Source organism: Diuraphis noxia, unplaced genomic scaffold (assembly GCF_037042655.1).
Source record: "Diuraphis noxia isolate RWA-SAM2 unplaced genomic scaffold, SU_Dnox_SAM2 contig0003, whole genome shotgun sequence".
Taxonomy (NCBI): domain Eukaryota; kingdom Metazoa; phylum Arthropoda; class Insecta; order Hemiptera; family Aphididae; genus Diuraphis; species Diuraphis noxia.
The window spans coordinates 31511519-31535922 of NW_028301713.1; the positions used below are offsets into that span (position 1 = coordinate 31511519).

At 26.0% G+C, this 24404-nt stretch overlaps 2 protein-coding genes across 7 annotated transcripts in view; one reads left to right on the top strand and one right to left on the bottom strand.

Moving 5' to 3' along the window:
* Nucleotides 1-24404, top strand: part of LOC107163257 (ras-like protein rasC) — a 194189-nt gene that overhangs the window by 93501 nt on the left and 76284 nt on the right. Inside the window, exon 3 of one of the 6 annotated variants that reach the window (XM_089223663.1) lies at nt 13947-14056. The exons of the other annotated variants lie outside the window; for them this stretch is intronic. The gene's annotated coding sequence lies outside the window, so the exon portion shown is untranslated. The remainder of the gene's footprint in view (nt 1-13946; nt 14057-24404) is intronic. 6 annotated transcript variants of the gene reach the window in all.
* The window catches only part of LOC107163252 (pancreatic lipase-related protein 2-like), a 39735-nt gene continuing 22650 nt past the window's right edge, over nt 7320-24404 (bottom strand). The window contains exons 6-8 of the mRNA XM_089223659.1: nt 15251-15407; nt 11375-11434; nt 7320-7626 (exon numbers count right to left, since the gene is read on the bottom strand). Coding sequence (XP_089079785.1) covers nt 7614-7626; nt 11375-11434; nt 15251-15407 — 230 coding nt within the window. The 3' untranslated portion in view covers nt 7320-7613. The remainder of the gene's footprint in view (nt 7627-11374; nt 11435-15250; nt 15408-24404) is intronic.

Genomic DNA, 24404 nt, shown 5'->3' on the forward strand with positions numbered 1-24404 from the left:
TTTAAAAGTTTTATAATTAATTTTCATTAAGTTGTATTCAAATGGTTGTTTAATTTTTAAGTCTGAGCAGAATATGGGTAGATGAAAAGTACCTATATTAGATTACTTGGTGGGTGGATATGAATGATAAATAACAGCACCATGACACTCTTTGTATATTTAGTATAACAAAATTGAGTCGTTTTTTCAAAATATGCAATTCATTATTTATTAGTTATTAACTTACAAAGTTATTTTTTTGTAGCTTTCGTATTATTATAATAATTCTCATCAGAAATAAAGATATCCAAACAACGTCACCAGGCATGATGATCACATTTTATACTTTTAAAGTAAATTAATACTATTTTCATCACAATATTAAATTTCTTGTTGTTTACCTGAATTTGCTGGAAGTGACAGGCGTGGCGTAATATAATACTACAGATGCTATTTCTCGAGAATTTCTAACGTTTGGAATAACAACGCATATCTAGATTGATATTAATGTTGTGCAAGTAGTATGTTGTACAAAATCCATTTATTGTGATTTTACGCTATGATTATTTTGGTGTGAACTATAGTTATCCCAAGGTAATGTCGTATACAACGATGGCTGGACACAAAGTATAAATTGTACAAACCGTTCAACTTACTCCACGATTGTTAACGTTTTATTATAATTATATTGCTGTGTTAAATATTTCTGCACCCGCCGACTTTTTGTATTTAATTATCTTCTGGTCCATCATTTCAGCCACTCTCTTTTTCATCATCACTAGACTTCACCGCTGGTGGTTTTATTTTCACAGGTACGCGGTTAATTTACTTCAGTTTTGCTGTAGGTCAGTAGCTATGTAGGTCCTGGCGATGGTACCACCGCAGCCACACGCCATCACCGATAACCGATTTTAATATATTATACTGGAATTAATCTTATATAATACCACGTATAATATAATATTATATACAGGGGTATTATTGGATCACTTTAATATTTGACGTATAATTAACCAGACTATGAAACAATCGATATATGGGTTGTGGTTCACAACTAACATGAGACTATAATATATTATCAACAAATAGGTATAAGGATGATAAAAAGAATAAGAGCAATAAAGAAAATCATTTAAGTTACATGGGTGAATTATATGTCCCATTAAACAGTTTATACTTTTCAATATTACAATCAGTGTTCGCTGTTATTACAATCACTCTGTATAATGCGCACTGTACAAAATTATTATAAGTATTATACCTATGTCCTATACTGTATACTAATGTTGATTTTGTTTATTAAAAAGTGTTGAAAGTCACCGGTAATTAAAAGTATCGAAATTCGTAGTGAACGTAGATAAATTTGTCGATAAATGATTATAAACTCCATATAAACTTCCAACAAAGGAAATTATGATATAAACACGATCAAACTGTAATTATATATTAATAATAATATGTAAATAAATATGCAATTTGTGAAAATTGAAATGTCACCATACATCAAATATCTATTGAAACCTCTAGAATGTATGGTTCTATTCTAAGTACTATTTGCGTTGCTGTGATTTTCACTCATTTCACGTTTCATGAGGGAGGAGTAATAAATATACCTTTGAAAATCGATTTTGCACGAATTTCAGGATAATTATACGGAGTGTTTAAGTTGTTTAATTAACTTCTCAATATTTTCATTGCAATAACTGAGAAAATAAAAATATTTTATTGTATATAATATTATTTTAATATCTATGCAGGTAATGATTATCATAGTAACGTGTCCGGGCGTGCGTGTATAATAGATGAAATTGCATGTGCGTAAAAGACACATGCGTACAAAATATATATTTTTATTAGGTATTGTTTTTGTTGTTGTTGTTGTTGTTAAAGTGAAAGACAAAAGTGCCCTAGGAGTCCGTATGATGTCGGATGTGCGATTATTTTTGGCCATCATAACCACTGAAATTTAGCCCGGAGCGTCGTTTTTACGGCTCTCATGTCTCATAGTCGAACCTTTTGCGGGCCTGACGAATCATATTATATTACCACCTTACCACGGCTGGCACATAATATGTATTATTATTATAACAAAATTCCAAAAATAATATTATTATACGAATTAAATATATAATAATAAATTATAACAATTTATATGTAGGTATAGTTTTAAGTGCCGTAAAATATTTTACACAGACTTTCATCCGAATCACACATTTACATGAAATCGTTAATATGCATTAGAGTTAATTCGATTTTAACAATCGTATTAAACAATTAATGTGCATTAGCCTAATGCGAATCAAAAAGGCGTCTGTATGCACATAACTCCAGAGTTAACTTAATGTAATGCACAATAATAATTACATATATAGGTGATAAAATGTGATGTGAATCAACAATACTTTACGAGAGAATCAAAAATATAATTATAATATAATATAACATAAACTCCAATGGAATTAAAAGTTATTTAATTAGTATGCGTTTTCAAATATGAGCGAATGTGCGATATCACTTATACAATAATTACGTATTTGCGCCTTTATCATTGTTGCAGTTTCTTAAAATAAACGATGATAATTATATATTAAGTATGAATGGCAGAAAACTTATTTATAAGCTATATGATATTTAAATTCTGAACGGAGTGATAAATATATAATTAATATTTCAATTTGAATTTTTTTTTTTTGTCTATATACACGAAAAGTAGTCGAAATAATGCCTGTACATTGGCCCATATACTCGTACGTATCTATACTTTTCACTAATTTCTTATGTGTGATAACATTTTCAAAATATTTTTTTCTTTATTAAAGTTATTTACACATTAAAAATTTCAACTTTTTAGTTTTTATTTTAAAAACTATTTTGATGGGTAAAAAGCTTGAAAATAGTCTCCCTCTTTTTTTATAATTTAAAAATTGTTATAACTCATAAGATATATTCATATTTTTAAGCATAGTTGTTAACTATGAAGTTTATATTTTGAAAAAAAATCATAATAAGCATAAGTACATTAATATAGTGTAGTTGAAAATGTATGAAATATTCAATTTCTATAGCTAAGGCTAAAAATTGAGTGTAAGGTTGATCCTAATAGTAGTAAATACATTATAATGGAAAAAATAATATAAAAAACACATTTTTTTCAAATATGTTCTGAATTCATATTTGTATGAAATTAGACTTAAACAAAGAATAATGACTTGTTCTGTTATAATTTAAAAAATGTGTAAGTTTTTAAAGTTTTGTATTTAAATTATGCATAAGTTTAACATTTAAATTATCTTATAATATGTTTTATACTCACAAAGATATTTTTCAAATACAATGTTTCGGGAAAAATGTTACTTAACTACTTAACCTATAGCAACATGAATAGTAAAATAAATAACATTAATGACAATCATATCATAAGATATACTTATTCAAGTAGAATGACAGGCCCTCATCGTTCCGAATAGTTTTTCGTACGCAATGATTTATCATTTAACTTAAATTTAACAAGTCTATTACGATAATCCACTTTACATCTATTGCACAGCTATATCCACTTGCCCTCTATTTTAAAAGTATAATATTTCTGAAAATTAATATCAATCATATAAAATAAATAAAATTAGTACAAACGTTTAAAGCTTGAAAATATACTCTTATCTAGAGTATAATAAAAATAAGTAGAAGTCATAATATAATTTATAAACAGTTTTAAAATATTGGAAACCAGATTTATTGATTTTTAATTACTTAAATTCTACATAATATTATTAAAAATGTTGTTTTTAATTTATAAAAATTTGAAAAATTGTCTTTAATAAAGAGTTAAGGAGTTAAAAATTAAATAACAGTAATAAACTAATAAAGCGTATCGTGTTAAACTTATATAAAATTTTTAATAAACATTGTTGAAGTATAATATTGTAGGTAATAACGCAAAAATAGAAAATAAAATAAAATAAGTATAAATAAATATAAATATAAAAATAATTATAAATGTGAATAAGAATATAAATAAGGCATCTGCCAATATTTATATTAAAAATTATAATTGGTAGTTTATGTTGAAGAATTGTGTCGTTCTCTACACTTATAACTTATAAGTTATAAGTTATAAGTGCTAGAGAATGATACCAGGTGTAAATACTAAAATTGCGCTTTAATTGTCTACTTCCAGGTGTTCAGAGGGTTATTGAAATTGTGTATTCGATAATTTAAATCTAACACATAGTAAAATATAATTGCATTCAAAATAATATAACACCAATCAAATAAATGCAATATGAATATAAAATATTTTATTAACGCTATACTTGACTCGCAGGTATATATATGGTCTATGATTTAAAAGTTTAGGTAACTATTACTCAAAACACTCGAATCGAAGTAATTAAACGCACCAATAGCTCAACATAAAGAGTCCAGTTTTCGCTCTCAGGATTTTGTATTCGAAGGTTGTTGTTGTTGTTAATAGTCCTCGTGCACTGTTTGAAGGGACGACACGGACATGCTAACTAGAGAGAGGCAGGTGGCCTGGTCAAAAGACTTCTTTATGCATCCGAGATGTAGATTTTTCCTTGACACCAAACAACCTTTCCGACAGTTAATACCTTTTGTATGGTGGCATATAAGAAAGTCACACGTCCTACACCTTACCATTGCAAGTAGATATATGTATACATGCTGATTTCTTAATTCGTGATCTTATATCATTGATTATTTATTTCTATCTATGACAATAGTTTCATTGGGAATGCCCGATTTCGACGTGCAACAGGCTGGCCGTTATTTGTTATTAACATTGTTGTTAATATTTTAAATTTATATAATTCGTTATAAAGATATGTGAGCATAACATTACAATATATAAACAATAAATCTATAATACGAGTATTATTATTATTATATTATTATGGTCGAAATCGATGAATAACATTTACTGGCTATTCATATTATTCGCTGACAATGGATTGAACCAACTTAGACTATGCATGATTTTTTTTTTTATTTAGATAATTTACAATCTGTATACAATTATTACAACAAACACCTTTGATATTTACAATACGATTAAAATAAAACGAGTTTTGTGTAGAGGAAAAAACCTATTGGTAATACTTTTTTTTACTAATTTAATATGTCTCTACGTCTACACCATGTGTATGATTCATATTGGTTATTACTATCCAAGGAATATAATTATTGTCGATTGATTATATTGCCCAGATGATTTTTTCTAAATAATTTACCTTCAATATAATACTCCAAACCTTAATAATTAACACGTACACTGTACAGTAACCAGTAGGTACCTAACGATATTGCGGAAGGAAACGCACGTAAATGCTTTTTATGTGTTTAACGAATATCGTTTAGTATTTTTGTAACACAGAATATTATAATTTCAATAAAACAGAGAGTTTAAGTGAAAACTAATGTTTAAGACATAAATTACGAGAAAAAGCTTTTAAATGGCATAATTCATGAAACTTTGTAGACACATCATGAATTCACTAAAACATTGTTAATCAATTAACAGAAGTTTGATTCCATCTATACATATCTAAATAAATGCAATTATTTATTAGGTATATTGGACACAACATATTATATGCATAATGTGTATCGTTTATAATAAAATAGTTAAGAAATAACTAGGAATGCAATACAAAACAGAATCTATAAACTTTTTTTTTTCGTTAAAGGATAATTACATTTTTTTAGGCAATTAAATATAATTATATATCACGGGAGACGAACCTTTTTTAGGTCTAGTGCCAAATTTTTGCAATCAAAAGTTTGACAATTTTTTTACGTGCCCGAAGATTGTTAACACTAAATAGAACATAATAAATATAGTAACATATTCAATTTTACATAGAAATATTATAATTTTTAAAATGTTTATAGTTTTTTTTTGAAATTTTTAGAAGCAAAATTTTACGAATATCATAATTTTTCACAATTTTAATTGTTTGCGTGTCATTGAAATTATATAAACGTGCCACTTTTGGCACGCGTGCCATGGATTCGCCACCCCTGTTATATATCATTTTAGACTTTAAAATTTAAATATAGTGTTCTCGTTGTTAATATTTTTACTTGTATGATCATATTTTATTTAATATTATTATACAGCATCCACATTATGAAATTACGTTATTCGTTTTTCTTAAATTTATTTAAAATTGGATCATTTTTGAATTTGAATCAATTAACAAATATTGGAATTGTGGATAACACAGTTAAATAATCTGAATGTATAATAATAATAATAAAATTATTTTATTTTCATATTTTAAATAATTAAAAATAGTGTATTAAATATTTTCTTTGTTAAATCTTCAAAAAATGGATATAATAAACAACTTTTTGATTCAAATATCAACTTTGTTATCAGAACAAACATTGAATGAATAAATTTATTTCACATAATATATACTTAAATTATGGTATTAGAATAATGGATATTACTTTATAACGTATGCATATTTTTTGTATTTAAATAATACACATAAAGCAATATTTCCTCTCTTTATTCATATCATTTATAATCTTTACAAACTCCGCTATTATTTATTATAGCATCTTATGGTTATTTAAATCAATAATTGTATATAATTATGAAAATAACAATAAAAATAAGCTCATCCATTATCATTTAATTTGTGATTATTTTACGAATTGTAAAACAGTAATTATTCCATGTAATGGATGAAATTCGGATACAATATAAGCACAAACCAAAACTCTATTTAAATGAGTTGTGTACGTTACATAATTTTAACCAAAGATTATAAAAAAATATCATAGATTGAAATTACTGTCTATTTTGTGACTTTGATGATTTCAAATGTAACGTACCTAAATATTTTTTTTTTTTACATATTTATTTTAATTTGTACAATCTGTAACAGAAATTTACTATAAGCAAAATTTAGGGTTATATAAGTATAGTAGGACGTAGTTGGCTTGGTTGAAGAAGCTATTCAGTAATAGAACTTCATGGCGAGATAGTTATACGCCTACATATAAAAAATAAATATTATAAATTTAGTACAATATGCAATACTACAATAGATTTTTTGTGACCATAGTAAAAACCAAGTCAAAAATGTAGTAATATATGCTTCACGTTTTATAAAATTTTTTTTTGCATACCAATTTGTTTTTAATAACTGTATATCGTAAATTAATGTTTAGACTAGTGCCATTGTATTTAAATAATTATTTTTATAATGTCTCGCATGCTATAGAAATATAGATATTTAATTATGAATAAGTATAACAACTGTACAGAATAGTTTATTTTTATTATAAAAATACATGATAGTGTTTGTTATCAATATTTTTCATACATGAAATTAGAAAAATCAAGGGGCTTTAAGGCATGTACGAATAATACAGCTTTAATTTAATTAATATTATGTGATCATAAAAAAAAAAAAATAAACACGTGGAACATTATACAATTGTTTGTATTATATGATAATATAGTGTCCAAAGTAATGGTAAAGTGCTAAATAAAATTTCGTATACATTATGCATTCAAGTAGTATATGCGTTAATATAAAAATCTGTTAGATACAGTTCCTACATTGCGTGATAAAGTGAATATTTCCTCCAATATCTTCTTATTGTGAGAAGCTGAAACACAATAATTTGAGTAGAAAAACAATATATTATCATAATATTATAACGCATTGACGAATTAGAACTTATAGGAATTATATTATATTTTATTAAATTATGTATTGAAATTTATTGCCGAATTTCTAACAAACGAATGTTCATAATAATTACACAAGGTATCAAGTGTTGTAGGTATATGAAAATTATAGCAAATTTGTAAGTTAAACAGTTCAATATTTTATTTTATTTCGAATAAAAAATTATTGATTATAATGTGCCAAGGATTTGTTCAATTTTTAAAATACGTAGTTATTTTCAGCTTTTTAGATTTTCTAGTATGTTTGCGAAATATATAATTCCATGCTGATTGCCTTCTCATACTAGAAAAATTAATTATTTAAAATGAAACTATGATCAGTTATGATGTATCTATATGCTATAAGTTTCATTTTATTATTTAATATAGTTATTAAATATTATATTTCATAATTTATAAATAATACAAATAATAAACCATTTAAAAGGTTCAAGTACAAAATCTAAATATATTTACTATTTAATATTATCATATATTATATTATATTTTAATAACATAATATATCTAAATTCACTGAAAAATTGTTGAAATATATTTGACAAAACTTGTTAAAACTGTGTTCGAAAATTTAAGTCTGGCCTAACATGGTAATTCAGTATAGAAATCGAGTTAATTCACTCAATTTTCTAGCACCTCGGAAAAAAACACGTTAGCACCATTGACTTTACTTCCAACTATTATGTTTTATATTACTATAAGTTGTAATAAAATTATTATTATTCAATTCTTAAGTTTTAAGTAGATCTTTATTCTATGTATTTGATTTAATTTTACGTAGATCTATATAATTTGTTAACAATAGTATCTATTACGTCTTTAAAAATGTACATAGTCTTATTAAAATCTGTACTTGAAAAGTTAAATATAAATAGACAAACGTACCTATTCTTTTTTTTGCTTAAATAAACATAACTTGATGCAGTATTAAATTATAAAATATATTTAAGGAGTATAAAAATGTTTAGTGTCATACATCGGTTGGTTCATATAAATTCGAACGTTGTAATATTATATTAATTATTTCATGATTCACAATTGCGCACCTCCTAATAATCAACGATTTATTGATTTTATCACTCACAACGGTACCACGAGAAAACCAACTAATACCGTGTTGTAATACCACACTTTTGTTCATTTACACAGCATTACTAGTTGAAACATTTTTTTTCCTCGGCGTAATGAATCGGAAATGCACTGAACCACGCACCGTCGGCACTGCAACGCATTGATAAAAGGCCAATCCGACCACCGCAGGTTCACAGACTGCGAGCGAGGGCTTTATTTATTTATACGTTTGACGTTTGTTGGATTTTAGTTTTTATTTCCGTTAGATGTATTTCAACCCTTATTTTTAAACAACACAACGCGCATATGGTCTATTAACTGACCGGCCGCTGGGTTTAAATAGAAACTATTCCGCTGCGATAAAATAATATTTTATTATTTATATACGGCCGCTGTGCTTCACTGACGTCTACTCATTCGATTAAATATGGACACTAGGTCACTTGTCTGCCATCAAGCTCTCTTCGTAGTACACTTATGTTTTAATCTTAACGTTTCTACTCATGTAACCAAGATCAAACATCTTTGACGTTCTCTAACCGAGACAGACTTTTATATTAAATTTCTTCAGGTACCCGATCATACAAGAAAAGCTTGTAATAAATTCACTGACAAACAAACTAACTTCACAATATTCCAGCCCCCCTAGCATTGGTCTAACATCAGAATGTCTAGCAAAATTATGAATAAATAGTTGTGAAACAAACCACCTAATTTGGCTCATAGAACTGTACCCCCTCTCCCGTAAACACTCTACGACAAACCTTCAATATGTGACACTATCCATTTTATATTTATGTATTCTAAATTATCCCTTCATAAGCCCACATATTTTCCATTTTTAATCATCCTATATCCCCTAAAACATTTAAAATACATTATTAATTTAACGAAAAAATATTATATTTTTCATTTTACCATTATTTAACTATATTGCATCACATCATTTGTGCTTAGTAAATAATTTTTATTTTCCAAATCGACATTTAACATTGTAATTGAATTCTAATATTTTAACTTGAAACTAATTGTAGAGCAAAGCTTTAGGTTTATGTTTTTTCTAAAACCGTAAAATATTTAAATTTTTTTCACCCTTATGTTTATAAGTGAAATCACTATCAACTTTTGATTTTCAAACGGTAACATATAAGTAATAAAAATATCTTGAATTAATAAATCCATTTTTTTCATGAATTTACACGTTAACATTTTTATTTTTCGTTGATTGGTTTGCAATATACAGCTCCTCAAAGTATTGGTGGTTTTTATTATTTTTCCGATAATATTGTAAAGACCAAGAGCAATGAGTGAATTCAAGGTAACAAAATAAATAACAATTAATTAAAGATTACTATTGTACTTTTAACCTAATCATTTATTAACTTATCAACTAATTGGACATACAATATGAAAAATTTATTTTAATCATAATTTCACAGATAATTATTTAAAAATTAAAATTTTATCATCACAGAATTTTATCCTATTACCACTGAAGACTAAGGTTTATCTTGATAAATCCGTAACAGGTTCTATAATTATAATATTAGTTTTCTTCTGGAATTCAGATTATTCTTCCAGACTTGATTTTTTAACTTATTTAAAATTAACTTGAGTAGTTGTGTATCTAATAAGTTAAGAAAGGATAAATATAACCAAATAATTAAACTGTAAAAAATATGTTTAAATACCTAATTATTTTGTAGCATCTTCAATTATCAAAATAATATATTGGAAACAACATTTTTGTTTGCCATTGTTCTCATTTTAAAATTTAACGGGATTTAGAAAATTATAAGATTTTGTTATATATCACTCAAGCGATCTGGCTAAGTATATTTGTACTATAAGTTGCATATATTTAAATTTTGCATTCTGGCACAATAATTATTATTAAGAACTAAAATTATCTGTATTTAGTACATATATACGACTTCTTAAAAAAGAACATTACATTTTTAGGTATATTGAAGGTATAAATAAATAGGCATCCATCGTGTTGGGTCCAAATAGATGGTAATAATTAATAATATATGATATTAAATTAGGTACCTATGTGGTATGGTGTCAGCTAATAATTTTAAGAATAAAACAGCTTTTGTGTATCAAACTTTGAAAAACATTTGATGGTGTTACTGAAGTAACAAAACTGATTGAACTTAAAATACATTTTAAATAAAAAATTGCTAACACATAATGATGTATAATAATTTATATACAAATTAATATATTAATCATTACCATTTATTTTTCTACTTAAAATTTTTAATAAAACTGGTTTTATACCATGATATTTTTATTCTATTTTACCATTTGAAAATCAAAAATTAATTGTGGTTTCATCAATAAATATAAAGGTGAAAAAAATTAAATATTATTTGGTTTTAGAAAAACATAACGTAAAAGTTTAAAAGTTAAAAAAAAAAAATTCAAAAAAGGTTAATACTATTATATTATTATAATTATATTATAATATTATTATTCGCGATAATTAGTGTACCCACTTAAATAGATCCCCCTGTATAAGATCAATGTCCAGAATATTGTTACAATAAAATATTCAATACAACATTAAGATAAATATTTTGCTTTACTTACAAACGTGAGTACATTTTTAAATCCTTTTTTAATGTGGTTATGGAATACAATCCTCTTGTTCTAAAATGTAAGAATACATTATTATTAACATGGAGATATTTAAATATGTTTGCAAATACGATGCAGTATTTTATAATAGTTTTAAATTATGCAATCATATAATATAATATTTATAGATTTACAGATTTTAATATTTATATTTTATAATACCATTATCCTATAATATATATGCAATATCATATATTTGTATCCATATCAATAAATTCCATTATATTATCATTATACATGAAACAAAAAATGGCAGTCAAATAGAGTATGAGGCAATCATGTTCATGAATACTGCATAATAATTTATTATTCACTAGCCTTGAAGTAAAAAAAAATATTATTGATTTTAATATTATGTTTAGGTACATTTTCATCATTTTTGATACCAAATATGGTGTTAGAAAAATAATTATGGTAGCGAAATAACGAGGTTATCAATACGCCTACATAAAATTAGTGCCATTGGAAACTGGAAAACTCTTTCATCATCAAACTATACACAAACCTAATTTAACAATTAATGTGTATCATAGACATTATCAAAACTTAACTTCAAATAAGTATTTTTTTAAGGTAGTTTTTATATTGTCTACAGTAGAATAATGTTAATAAATATTTATAGTTATTATTTGAGTAAAAACAATTTAATTGTTTAAATATATAGAGGTTATAATCTCCAAAGAAAGCAACTATTAAAACAAATAATGTTTAATTAATTAAATCAATAAATAAAAAATATACTAGTATAGGTAATAAAACTTAGTATTTAATGATTAATAGATTAGCTTTATGGAAATAAAATTCTTCATGACTATATTAAAACATTTATGTGAATGGTTTCAGAATTTAGAACATATCCTGACAAGACAAAACATAAATGTATAATTCAGTTTATGAGATAAGAAACTAATGATATATCAAAAGGCCGTAAAGTGTATAAATAAAATAAAATTAACTAAAAGAATCAAAACCAGACTCTACAGTAGATACTAGATATGGAGGTATGAGGATAACAAGAAAAAATGAAAGAGCAATAAATCACTTGAGAACAGGCAACGCACGGCGGTTGTATACCCTTTCCCACATAATGATACAAAAACTACCGATAAAATATTTAACCAGTGAAGAAATTTGAACTGCGAGTTTAGAATATATTATATAATATATACCAACTAGAAAGGTTGTGAAATCGATTATAACTTAAAAGTAAAACCTTTAACAATAAATGAACATAATAAACTACTCAAGCCAACTGAAACCATTTAATAAACCAAATATGTCTACTAAAATACAACCCAACCTATAAAATCTTCGAAGCTCAAAATGTACTAAAGTCAAAAAAATTATAACAACTATCCAAATAGTTAATAGCTGATCAGTAAAAATATGTTAATTAATTAATACAGTTTTTATATTATATAAACATAATACTAAAATTAAAACAATAGTTGGCGATCACTTTAAAAAGAACATATAGTTTGTGTTTTAGAGAATATGATAGATCAACTAAAAATTTATGTTCTAATGTAATGATTAATTAATGTTTCAAAATATATAAAATTACTTTAGTAACCTGACCAAAAATACTTTGAGCATATCATAACTTTTTTTTTATCATTTAAGGATATTTTATACTATAAATAAAAAAAATTGAGGCTGTGAATTTAATGCACTGTAAAATCTTAGTATCTTAGTAGAACATTCAAAATTAATATTTCTAGTAAATATGCTAAAATATGCATTATACTTAATATCTAAATAAATTTTAAAAATATATTCTTATAATATTCGTATTACATAATTTTAAAGACAAGTAAAATTTTTTAATTATTTCATTTAGTTATTTATGTTGGAACTTAAATATTTAAAAAAAAAACGCTTATCAATGTCTGTTTAAAATAAAATTTAATTCGTAAAAGTTCAAAAGCCGTAACGAAAATATTTTTAGAAATACCGTAAAAAATAGATTTTAAAATGTCAAAATATGAGAAAAAATTCAAATTAAAAATTTCAGCAATAAATTATTATATATGTAGTAATTCAAACTTTGTCCTAGGAAAGCTACATCTCAAAACAGACATAAAAATCTATTTGCTTCAAATATCTTTTCCTACATTAATAATGAAAAAATTAGAAAATTCAAAAAAAATAAATTCAACTAAATATTTTGACAAGCAAACATTTTTTTTCGATAATTTGCTTACAAATTAAAAATTACATTGATGACAATTTTTTAAACCAAACATAAATAACTTAAAACTCATTATATTACATTAAGTTAATTTATTTTGGTATATGTTATAATGTTACTGTTTAACATGGTGAAGTTTATAAGTAATGTCAATTTGTATAAAAAAAAATTACCAACTATTAGTGATGAAAAAACTTATGTATTAGGATAATATATTAAGTTGCTATGTTTATTATGTACCTAGTTTAAAACGAACGAAAATTTTGAATGCAGGATTTTAGAAAATAGAATAAATTATTATTTAAGTCTAATATATATTTTTTTATCTTGCAGTATTATGAAGTTTAATGTAGTATAACTTTTTCATATTTATAATGAATACAAACATTGTCACCAAATTGCTGACGTTTCAATTACAAAACCCGAGGAATTTATAATATTTTGTAAGTAAACCATATTAATTTTAATTTCATTTAATAATAATTCTTTCGTTCATTTTTAAAACTGTAATATTTAAGTTTAAATAAGTGTCAATTTACAAACCATCGCATAAAAATAAATACATTTTCACTATTGTAATGTATCATTTTTCAAATCAATATATTTATTACAGTTAATTTCAGTTTTCATTGAATACATTTATCCACAAACATAATAATACAAAAAAAAAAAAAACTATTCAAAATTAATAATACTTTGGTATATTTATTGGAGATTTATGATGAAGATATAGATCACTTATATCAATATATTTATATGAAAAAAAATGTTTAGTTCTTTTTTAGCGAAAATACATTACCAATAACGTTTCCAAAATCGACTATTATCAAACCAAAACCCACTAATAAAAAATCTTGCTACACCCTCTCCCCCCCCCCCCGACTCCTAAAACGCAAATGGTGCCGGAATCTGCTATCCCTCACAAATTAAACCTACTATAATAAATCGAAAAAAATAAATAAATAAAAGCAAGCTTTGAGTGTCATTAACGGATGATTTCTCTATGCATGTCAATACATTACTGTAATTTAAAATTGTTCTCAAAACACATAGGTACACTTATTATGCCAACAGGTATAGATTGTATATTTTCAAATAAAGAAAAAAAAAGTTCTTTATTAAAATTAATTTGATGAAAATATGGAATAATGCTTTACCGATCTTGCACCTTGTGTATTTTTTTATACTACCTACTTTATCATTGCGCGTGGCTTAGCACTTTTCGTAATATATCTTAGGTGAGAATACATATTTTTTTTTTATTAAGAATGTGATATTTCTAGTATGATTATAGATTGGACGATTTTCTTGTAAATCATTACAATAATAATATCTTGATTTTCAAAACATAATAAAGTCCAATAAATTAAAAATTAAATTTTAATTACTGTTGGTTTAAATTAGTAACGTACTTCTAAAAAATATTTCTTTTATAAACTTAATTTTTCTAGAATTTCCCATATTATTAAAAAAGAAGCAAAAGTAATATGTGGTGGTTATTAAGTTTTGAAAATGTACTAAATATAGTGTTATTACAATAATACTGATTGTAAAAATCATTTTATATTTAAAATTACACACCATCGAAAAACAATATACCTAATTTTATCAATTAAAAATTAGTATTTTTTACTTACGAATTCGGTATATTTATGTTCATGTTAATAGTTGGCTCTGTAATATCAACGATGTGTTTCTCGCAAAGATTTAACTTATGACATCGGTATGCCGTAAATTCACTTGAATTTTTCAACGAATCCATCAAATAATTTAGAACTACTATATGACCGCATACTGAAAACATTTTTTTTATTTTAGTCAAAATGCATAATAATCTTTGTTTTGTTTTTTTTTTAACTAAAAATACTATTTAAAATACTACAGTTATAAGTTTTACACTATATCAGCATATAATTTCATAATGGACTGACCCAAAGTTATTTTTATTAAATTATAACTTGTAAACATATAATAATATGATGTTCTATATTACATTATACATAAGTTACAGCATCCAATCAACACAATTCTGCGTTATTATTGGTATATATTTTTTTTTTTCGATAACTTGATAAATAATGAAAATCCTTAAATCTCCGTCTGCACAAGCTAAGACAACTACTCCGCTCTAAAATCTCACTTGAAAACAAAATGTTAATTTATAAACAATTGATACGCCCGGCAATGACGTATGGCATCCAATTATGGGGTTCTACAAAAATGTCTAACCTGAAAATATTCCAAGCTTTCCAATCCATAAACCTTCGTCTCCTCACAAACGCCCCATGGTATGTAAGTAACAGACCCCTACACCATGATCTCAACGTTCCAACGATATCTGCACTAGCTTTGTACAACTATAATAACTTCCACAAAAATGTCCTAAATCATCCTAATCCTCTAGTCGCCAAGCTAGCATCTAAAACCCTACCTGACAACCCTCCCCGTCGTATAAAACGAAAATAGCCACGTGATCTTCTAACTAAATAAATCAAAATTTTTATTATAAATACATTTATTATGTACAATAAAAATGTAATTTAATCAAAGTTCATATTGGAAGTAGTGTCAATGGACTCTCCCTTCCCTCAAGCCGTCCAGACTGGTAAAAATTTTATCTAAATTACTTATTGTATTATGTTATACAGATTGTATATTTTTTCTATTTTAATAAAAAAAAAAACTTGATAAATATATTTAAGTATATTATATCTAAGCTGTAAATATTATGAGTACCATGGTAAATTCAATAATATTTTACAACACAACTCTGGCCTCTGTAAAAATATCAGCAGCAGCGTAGTTACATCACGTATATTAGCTACACAACACAGGTTTTTACAAGAGAACCATGTGAGGCCAGTTGTTGTTATTGATTTATTTATTTTTACGTTCAATATTTTCTCTCTATATTCAGCACAAACACGCACATACTTATCATTACGGACTTGACGTATCCATCGCGATTAATAACTGTACAAACAACTCTTATCCGACGGTGTGGGTACGATGCACCAATGTCATATATAGTCATATATCTAAGCCGCTAGTCGTCGTCCCGTTGAAAATGGTTTATATTGTAGTAGATTTATTGTAATATTTCTACTTTATTTTTGGAATATTGACTTTAAAATCAATCGGATTGTCTGTAATATCAATAAATAACGGAAACAATACTACAAAAATATTGGCTCATCCAATAAAATTGCATCAAATATGCTATAGTAAATAGTTAGGTTAAGTTACATGTATTATTTAATACTGTACAATTTCCGTTATTACAATTTTTCAAAACATTTATAAAAATATTGAGTTTAAGCATATTTTTTTATTAAATATACACATATTGCATATACAATAGTTATACAATATCAATTAATATTTGAATTGTAAATGGTTTTGTAGAATATGAATATAATTTATTCAGATAATTATTAAGTAAATATTGTAAATATAATAGCTAATAGGTTTATTAAGACAGAATACTGTTTACCGATCATGTATTGTGTATGTTTATGAAATGAATATTAGGTAATATAGAACATTATACGGTACAATATTATTCTAAAATTTACTTACTACTGTAGTATTTTTCAATTAATAAGTTATTAAGATATTCGATAAATACTTATTATTGCCTACTTAAACTTTGTTACAGTATACATTATAATATACCTACATACATAATATCTCTTATTTTCTTATTGCACTTGTCTTTTAAAAAAATTGTATTTATAAACGCTATTTATTGCTCATACTATTTAGAAAAACTATTCGACAGTACAATTTAGTAGATGCTTATTTAGAATACATATCAAAACATTAACATATGTAATATTTCAGAATACTACTCGTATTTATTTATTTTTTTAATTTAATAAACAAATTATATTTTAAATCCATACGGTTATTAAGAAAAAAATTGACTAATCAAGACAATAAAAATTATTAGCTCATGCGTTATAATTTCTTAACATCAGTAAAATTGAATTCGTTAAATTAAAATTATATGTTACACAAACTTACATATTTAATCGATAAGTTATCTTTAAATAAAATATCAACTCACAATATAACTTAATTTTAACTTTTTATGCTGTTGAAATTCCAATCAAACATTAATATTTATTATGTTTCTAATAGTAAAAATAATTTTTTTTTACTATTAATTATTATAGAAAAACTAAGTGAAATTACTTTTATATCTAATTTCGGTAAAATTTCGCTAAGACGGAATCGCTTGGGACAGTCTAATTTTTCCGCTTTAACGATGAGTTTCCGACTTAACAAGGTTCACATTAATTATGTATTTGAGTTGAGACCAAAGAAATTGTCTGTGTTATCAGTGTTTCTGTCTTACAGAAGTTTTGTCTTTCTGAAATTTTACTCTAACTTGAAACTTTTAAAATTAAAAAAAATCATTCTCTACCTAACTTTAAACTTTACTCCCTGTTCCTATATAAACCAAACTTAACGAGTTAAATTTTCTAGCCTTGCTAATTGATAATACACCTTATAATAACATATTATGAAATCATATTTATTTTTTACGAACATATGAAAATGTACAATCACGTGTGCATTTATTTCAATTAATTTTTAGTGATAAAGAAATTGTAATATTATAAAAGTCTTTTACAGAGCTTAGGATTCGCTTTTCAACGAAGATAAGCTGAGAATTTGGTCCTAAAGTTTGTTTACACTATCCGACGGTAACTCGAATATCGCACTCAAACATTTGAGGCACAATGGTATAAGTTTTAATGATATTACAATCGGCACGTATACCCGAGTTTAAAATCGACAGCCGTAGCTCGTCGTTGTCGTCATCTGTATAATAATTATTACCATAGTTCACGAACGACAAATCATGTTACAAATCTCTGTCACGTATCAATTTTATAGGCCATCAAAAGTCATTCGTTATATAACACACACACACACACATTTATAGGTACTAAATAATATTATGTATTTTATATTTTACATTCGTTATATTTCAGAAATAAAAATGTATTTATAATTCCATGAGATCAAAATCAAAGTACAATTCGTTTTAACTGCTATTATTATAATAATAGTTTTTTGTTAAATATATAAATTTCGATGAAAAGTCATATAATATCTACAATAAACGACGATGCCCCAACTGTTTAGATGCATAAATTATTTATACCAATGAGTATACACTCTCAGTGGTTATACGTAGGCAGTATCTTGTTCATAAATAATTCACGACTTAACCGTCAAAAATAGAAATTAATCGATACAGCTTGAAGATTTGATAAAGCATTACCATAATACAAAACGCAAGTGAGAAAACATAGAACAAAAATATCAATAATTCGAATAACAGAAATACACGTTGTAACGCTCAAACAAAAGTATATCGATGATCGACTCTAATATATTTTAAATACGCTAAATAGCTATATTCCATAGAATTATCTTTTACGTCTAATAAGCTCATACAAATAGTAGCTATATAGTTATTTAATATAAATAACTCATCCAAAGACATATAATTAAGAATCCAACAAATTTGAAAACTATTTTGAAATTAGGTATTATACACAACCATCATAAAAAATAAAGTATTTTCTTTTTAATAGTTTATTTCGTAGGCATCTACATTATTAACTCTGTAAATTGAGAACTGATTCTAATTAAACACTCAAAAGACTATCACTAACAATTTGGATTTTACTATTTTACAATTTTCCAATAATTAGGAACCTATAAGAATGACATAATTCTATTATAAATTAATAATTTTCCAAAACCATTTTTGAATTTATAAATTTTTAAATACAACTTATTGACTGGGTTGTGGAACACAATAGATTACATTGAATTACACATATTATGTTTGGTGATTCGTTCAGAGAACATTATCGGGCAAACGTGTAAAATAAAAATTATACAATAACAATAAACTCGTGTCCCCTTTTTACGATGTTCAAAAGATATATGGAATAAAATTTCAATCAATAACAAAAAAAGTCGTTCCAATGAAAGTGCAGAATTTTACCGACTGTTACCACTACTCTCCAACATTGTTGACGAACTACAGCCGGATGCATTCTCTGCTACTCTAACAGCTTCCTGGCAACTACTACAAGCAATATTATTAACAAATTTTCCTGATGGGACTGAATGCCGAGAAAGTATATCGAAGGTTCGAAGTGTCTGGTGGTTGAACACCTTGGACGCAAGTTTCCATAAGACAGCCCGACGCACTGGCCATACGATAAGGTGCCGGGAAAAGATCGCACCATCGTAACTATCGTCACCCACAGCCATCTATGAGGTCGTCCAAAAGTTCTTGGGTCCATGTCACAATTGTAACTGGTTAGGTGCGTATGGTGTGTGGATTGGGTTGTGTGTGCACCCACTGACCCCGGGTGCCCTGAGAATCCAACAAAATGGACAATCTATTCGATCACATGGTTGCTGAACTGATCAAATTTGTAAACAATAATTAATTTGCGTGATCGAAAGCGGTTCTGGTCATCACTGGCGTCAGCGTTCGGATTTCCGGTCTAACACGCCTGTACCATGAGTAGAGGGGGCGCGGCTAGCCTGAACTGGTGGACCAAAGGATGTGTGACTGATAGGACGCCTTGAGCACTATTCGTAGCCATGATACACAGCGTAGTAGACAAGCTGGACCGTATGCCAAGCTCTCTGTAGACGATGGATACAGCTTCTGTTACGTATTCAACCACAATCAAATTTATCACTAGCTTCTGGTTTTTATAATTATTAGAAAACCACCAATACTTTGAAGTTTGAGGAGCTGTATCTCACAAACCAATCAACAAAAAATAAAAATGTTAACACATAAATTCATGAAAAAATGGTTTTATTAATTCATGATATTTTAATTTTATGTTAGCATTTTAAAATTAAAAGTTGATAGTGGTTTCACCAATAAATATAAAGGTGAAAAAAATTTTAATATTTTGCAGTTTTAACATAAACCCTAAAAGTTAAAAAAAAAATTTAAAAAGTGTATACTTTTCGTGTTAATTAGTGTACCCACTTAAATGGATCATCCTGTATATACGTTAAAAATTGAAATGATTCAAAAAACGAAAATGTCTGCAAATATAAAATAGTTTAATCGCTAAACCTACTCTTAAAATGTTCTAATGCATATTTATTTTATTGTATAGTATTATGTTTATAATACACAGATTTTAAAACTATTCGTATAATCAATCACACTTTAAAAATATGTGGTAAGGTTAGGTTTAAGCTATGAATAACATTTTGTTTCAGTCCATGATTTGACTCAAATCAACTTCCATAATCGTATAATGCTGTGCTCTACATGAATCCAAAAAATGCGGCGAAAAATAAAAAGTTTTTATTTTGCCACATCGGACGCATCGCACTGTGGTAGAACAAATGGTGGTCACGGTAGAAATCATACACACTCTTTGCACTTACAGCATTCACGTGTATCTTACAGTGCAATATTCATAAAACATTAGTTACACATTCCATCTATTACATTTTTTATCTATATATTATATTGTAAATCTAATGTGCTATACAATATTATATTTTTTTTATTACATATAACACTATTTAGACAAAAATTTAATATTAATTTTTTAAACTATATTATATAATTAGATAAAATTATTAATTTTAAGCAATTAAATAATTTAAAATATTGTATATAAATGTTTTTATAGATAAAATGTTGAAATTTTAACTTAAACACTTTTATTTGGGTGAATTCAGAAATAATATATTTGATTACATGCATTTGAAAAATAATAAAATATAACATTTTTCAAGTACATTTCATCGTATGTGTAAACATCCACTATAAAATGTATTCCGATAAATCTGATTTAAAACTGTGTGATAGTAATGTCTATTGGAAAAGAGAAAACACTTCAAGAGGTCTTTCTGTATATAGTAAACCTAAAATGTACTATGATTAGATGACCCACTGGGAATAACATTCAATACATTCACGTTGTGCAGAACTTACTTTTATGAACATATTTATTATAAGTAACATCTGTGAGTGACAAAACTAATTTAATTGCTAAACCTCGAAGTATAAGTTTTAGAATCGACCATTTTTATAAGTAAGTTACAAATATTTTCATTTATGAACACTTCCTCGTTTCATTCAGGGAACTAATATTATGTAGGTAATGAAAATACTGTCCTGCACCATCTTTAAAATAATGAGGCACGAAAACATTTTAAGGTTTTTTAGTGAAATATTCACAGTAGATAACGATTAATTATTAATTATTATAAATACTAAAAATACTTCAACATAACATCTTAAACATCTCTTTTATATTTTGCATAGTCTTATGTTGAGGAAAATTCAGAAGAAACGTTTGTGTTTTTATAGCTTTTGAAATACTTTGAACCAAAAATATGAACATTCTACACTCTAAACAGTTAGTACAAACTTAAAGAATCAAAATGCGTAGGTATATTAAAGAAAAACTTTTCGTTTGATACCTTCCTTCGGGTGAAACTTTCATCAATAATATTATTATTGTATTTTATAGCACATTATAACATTATTACAAAAACTAAACACTCTTACGTGAAAATATATTTTTTTAAATGTTTATTATTTTATGATACCCACGATTATGTTCAATCATAGCAGCTAGTTATAGATAATGAAATTTGATATTAATTATACAGCACCACGATAATTTATTTCCATCAAAATCGTATAAATTAAATAAACTAAGTAGTTACTTTAGTTATTGTAATTCGTTCATATTAAATTCACGTTAAAATTGAGTTATTTTTTTTCTCATTTTGAATTTTTTTTTAATATTCTATAGTGAAAAAAATAAGATATTTCACTAAATTTACAAATTACCATCTGTTGTATTATTTTATATCAAAAAACAACCCTTAGTTATGTAAGGTCGACGTCAATAATATTATATTATAAGTTAATAACTATTGAACAATTAGCATGTTCAACTCTAACAAGTTAAAATTAAAAACGGAAAAAAATATTGAATTGACCTATTTATAAAAAAATCGATTAATTAATTATCAGCTGGGTGCAGGTTATATAACACGATTATACAACCTTCAATTTAAATTATAAAACAAACATTTAAATTGTACTAAAAGCTGCCAATATTAATTCTTCTTATTGCCCAATAATTTAAGTAGTTAAGGTATCTACTGTATAGAGCGAACAAAATATATATCGATAAATGAAAAATTACATAATACCTTATTTACGAATAAAAACTACTACTAGGACCAAATTGTTTATCGTAATTGCAGGTTTGAACTACCATCTATCACTGTTGACTTCTACGTTGGCCCACCATCAATTTCCGGGTGACCACGAGGTCAGAGATATAGTAATTGGTAGACGAACTAATGCATTATTTGGAAATAGCCTAATCTTCGGAATTCGCTATAGACATTGCAGCGATTAGATTACACAGACAGAATACGGTCATTTTGTTCGTCCGTACAATTTTATGGAATGTGACCAAATCAAATCAATCGACCGAATAGTAATTAAACATATTAGATTCAAAACATCTCTTTTAGCAAATAACCGATTTCTATAAAATTAAACTGAAATAAAAGAGTTAGTTATTTTTGGTTGTATCTAAAATTCGAATACAGTTTTTCTTTAAGAATTATTCGTAGAACACTGTAAAATGTGAATATTGTGACATCGTTTTGATTTCTAAAATATATAATTCCTAATAATATTAAGTAGCTAAATTATTTTCATGACATTATTTATTTAAAACATTTGATTAAATTATACAATACAATTTAAATTATATTAAAATTGATGAAAAATATGAGTCTTATGTCTAACTATAGCAATCGTAATTTTGAAAAAATATATAGCTTTAATGCACAGTTACATAAGACCAATTATTATACACAAGTTATATATTTTTACATAAAATTGATTGTTCAAAATATTTGTGTGGCACATTGAATTATAATTTAGTTTCAGAGAACTTATATGATTACCTACCTATATTGTTTGAAGCATACTAATGTTTTAAAGATAGGGGTTATTAAATTATAAAATAACGTAAAGGTAATACACCCGTATTGGAGTTTATATTAAATTTTTAAAATTTAAATTTCCACACTTACACAATTCACATAGGTATTATTATATTTGATGAAATAACAGGCTTAAAACTATTAAAAGTTCTGTTGAGTTTAGTATATTTTTGTACCTATAGTTGGGAGTAACGGTATCTGGTCACTTCCCCGTCTGACATTTCCCCGTCACACGTTTCCCCGTAAGATATTTCCCCGTACGACATTTCCCCGTCCATATTGTATTTATTTCTGAAATATTCAAACTATACCGAGATCGTGTAAATATAATAATATGTGTAATATAATTAATAAAATATAAGTAATAAAAATACAAAAAAATTATCATAAAATATTTTAATGTTGTAGTTCTAAATTATGAGCGATTCCAATCAAGTACTCATCTAGATCACGTTCATCATATGTAATATTTTCTATACGCCTAGCAATATCTCGATATTTTTTCTTTTTTGCTTAAGGTTCCTGTCCAGCAATAAATTGATTAATTTTTACTTCAGCTAACAAAGACGAGAATGCTCTATGCCAACCTTCAATATTATTGTTTGTTTTTGGTAAACCTGCTTGTGTAGCATCATATTGGTTCCACAATTTCAAATCAAATATTGGAGGTCGCCGTATATTTCTTCGAGTTGGTCTCCCAATCCAAGTCTCTTCAAAATAATCAATTCAATGGAT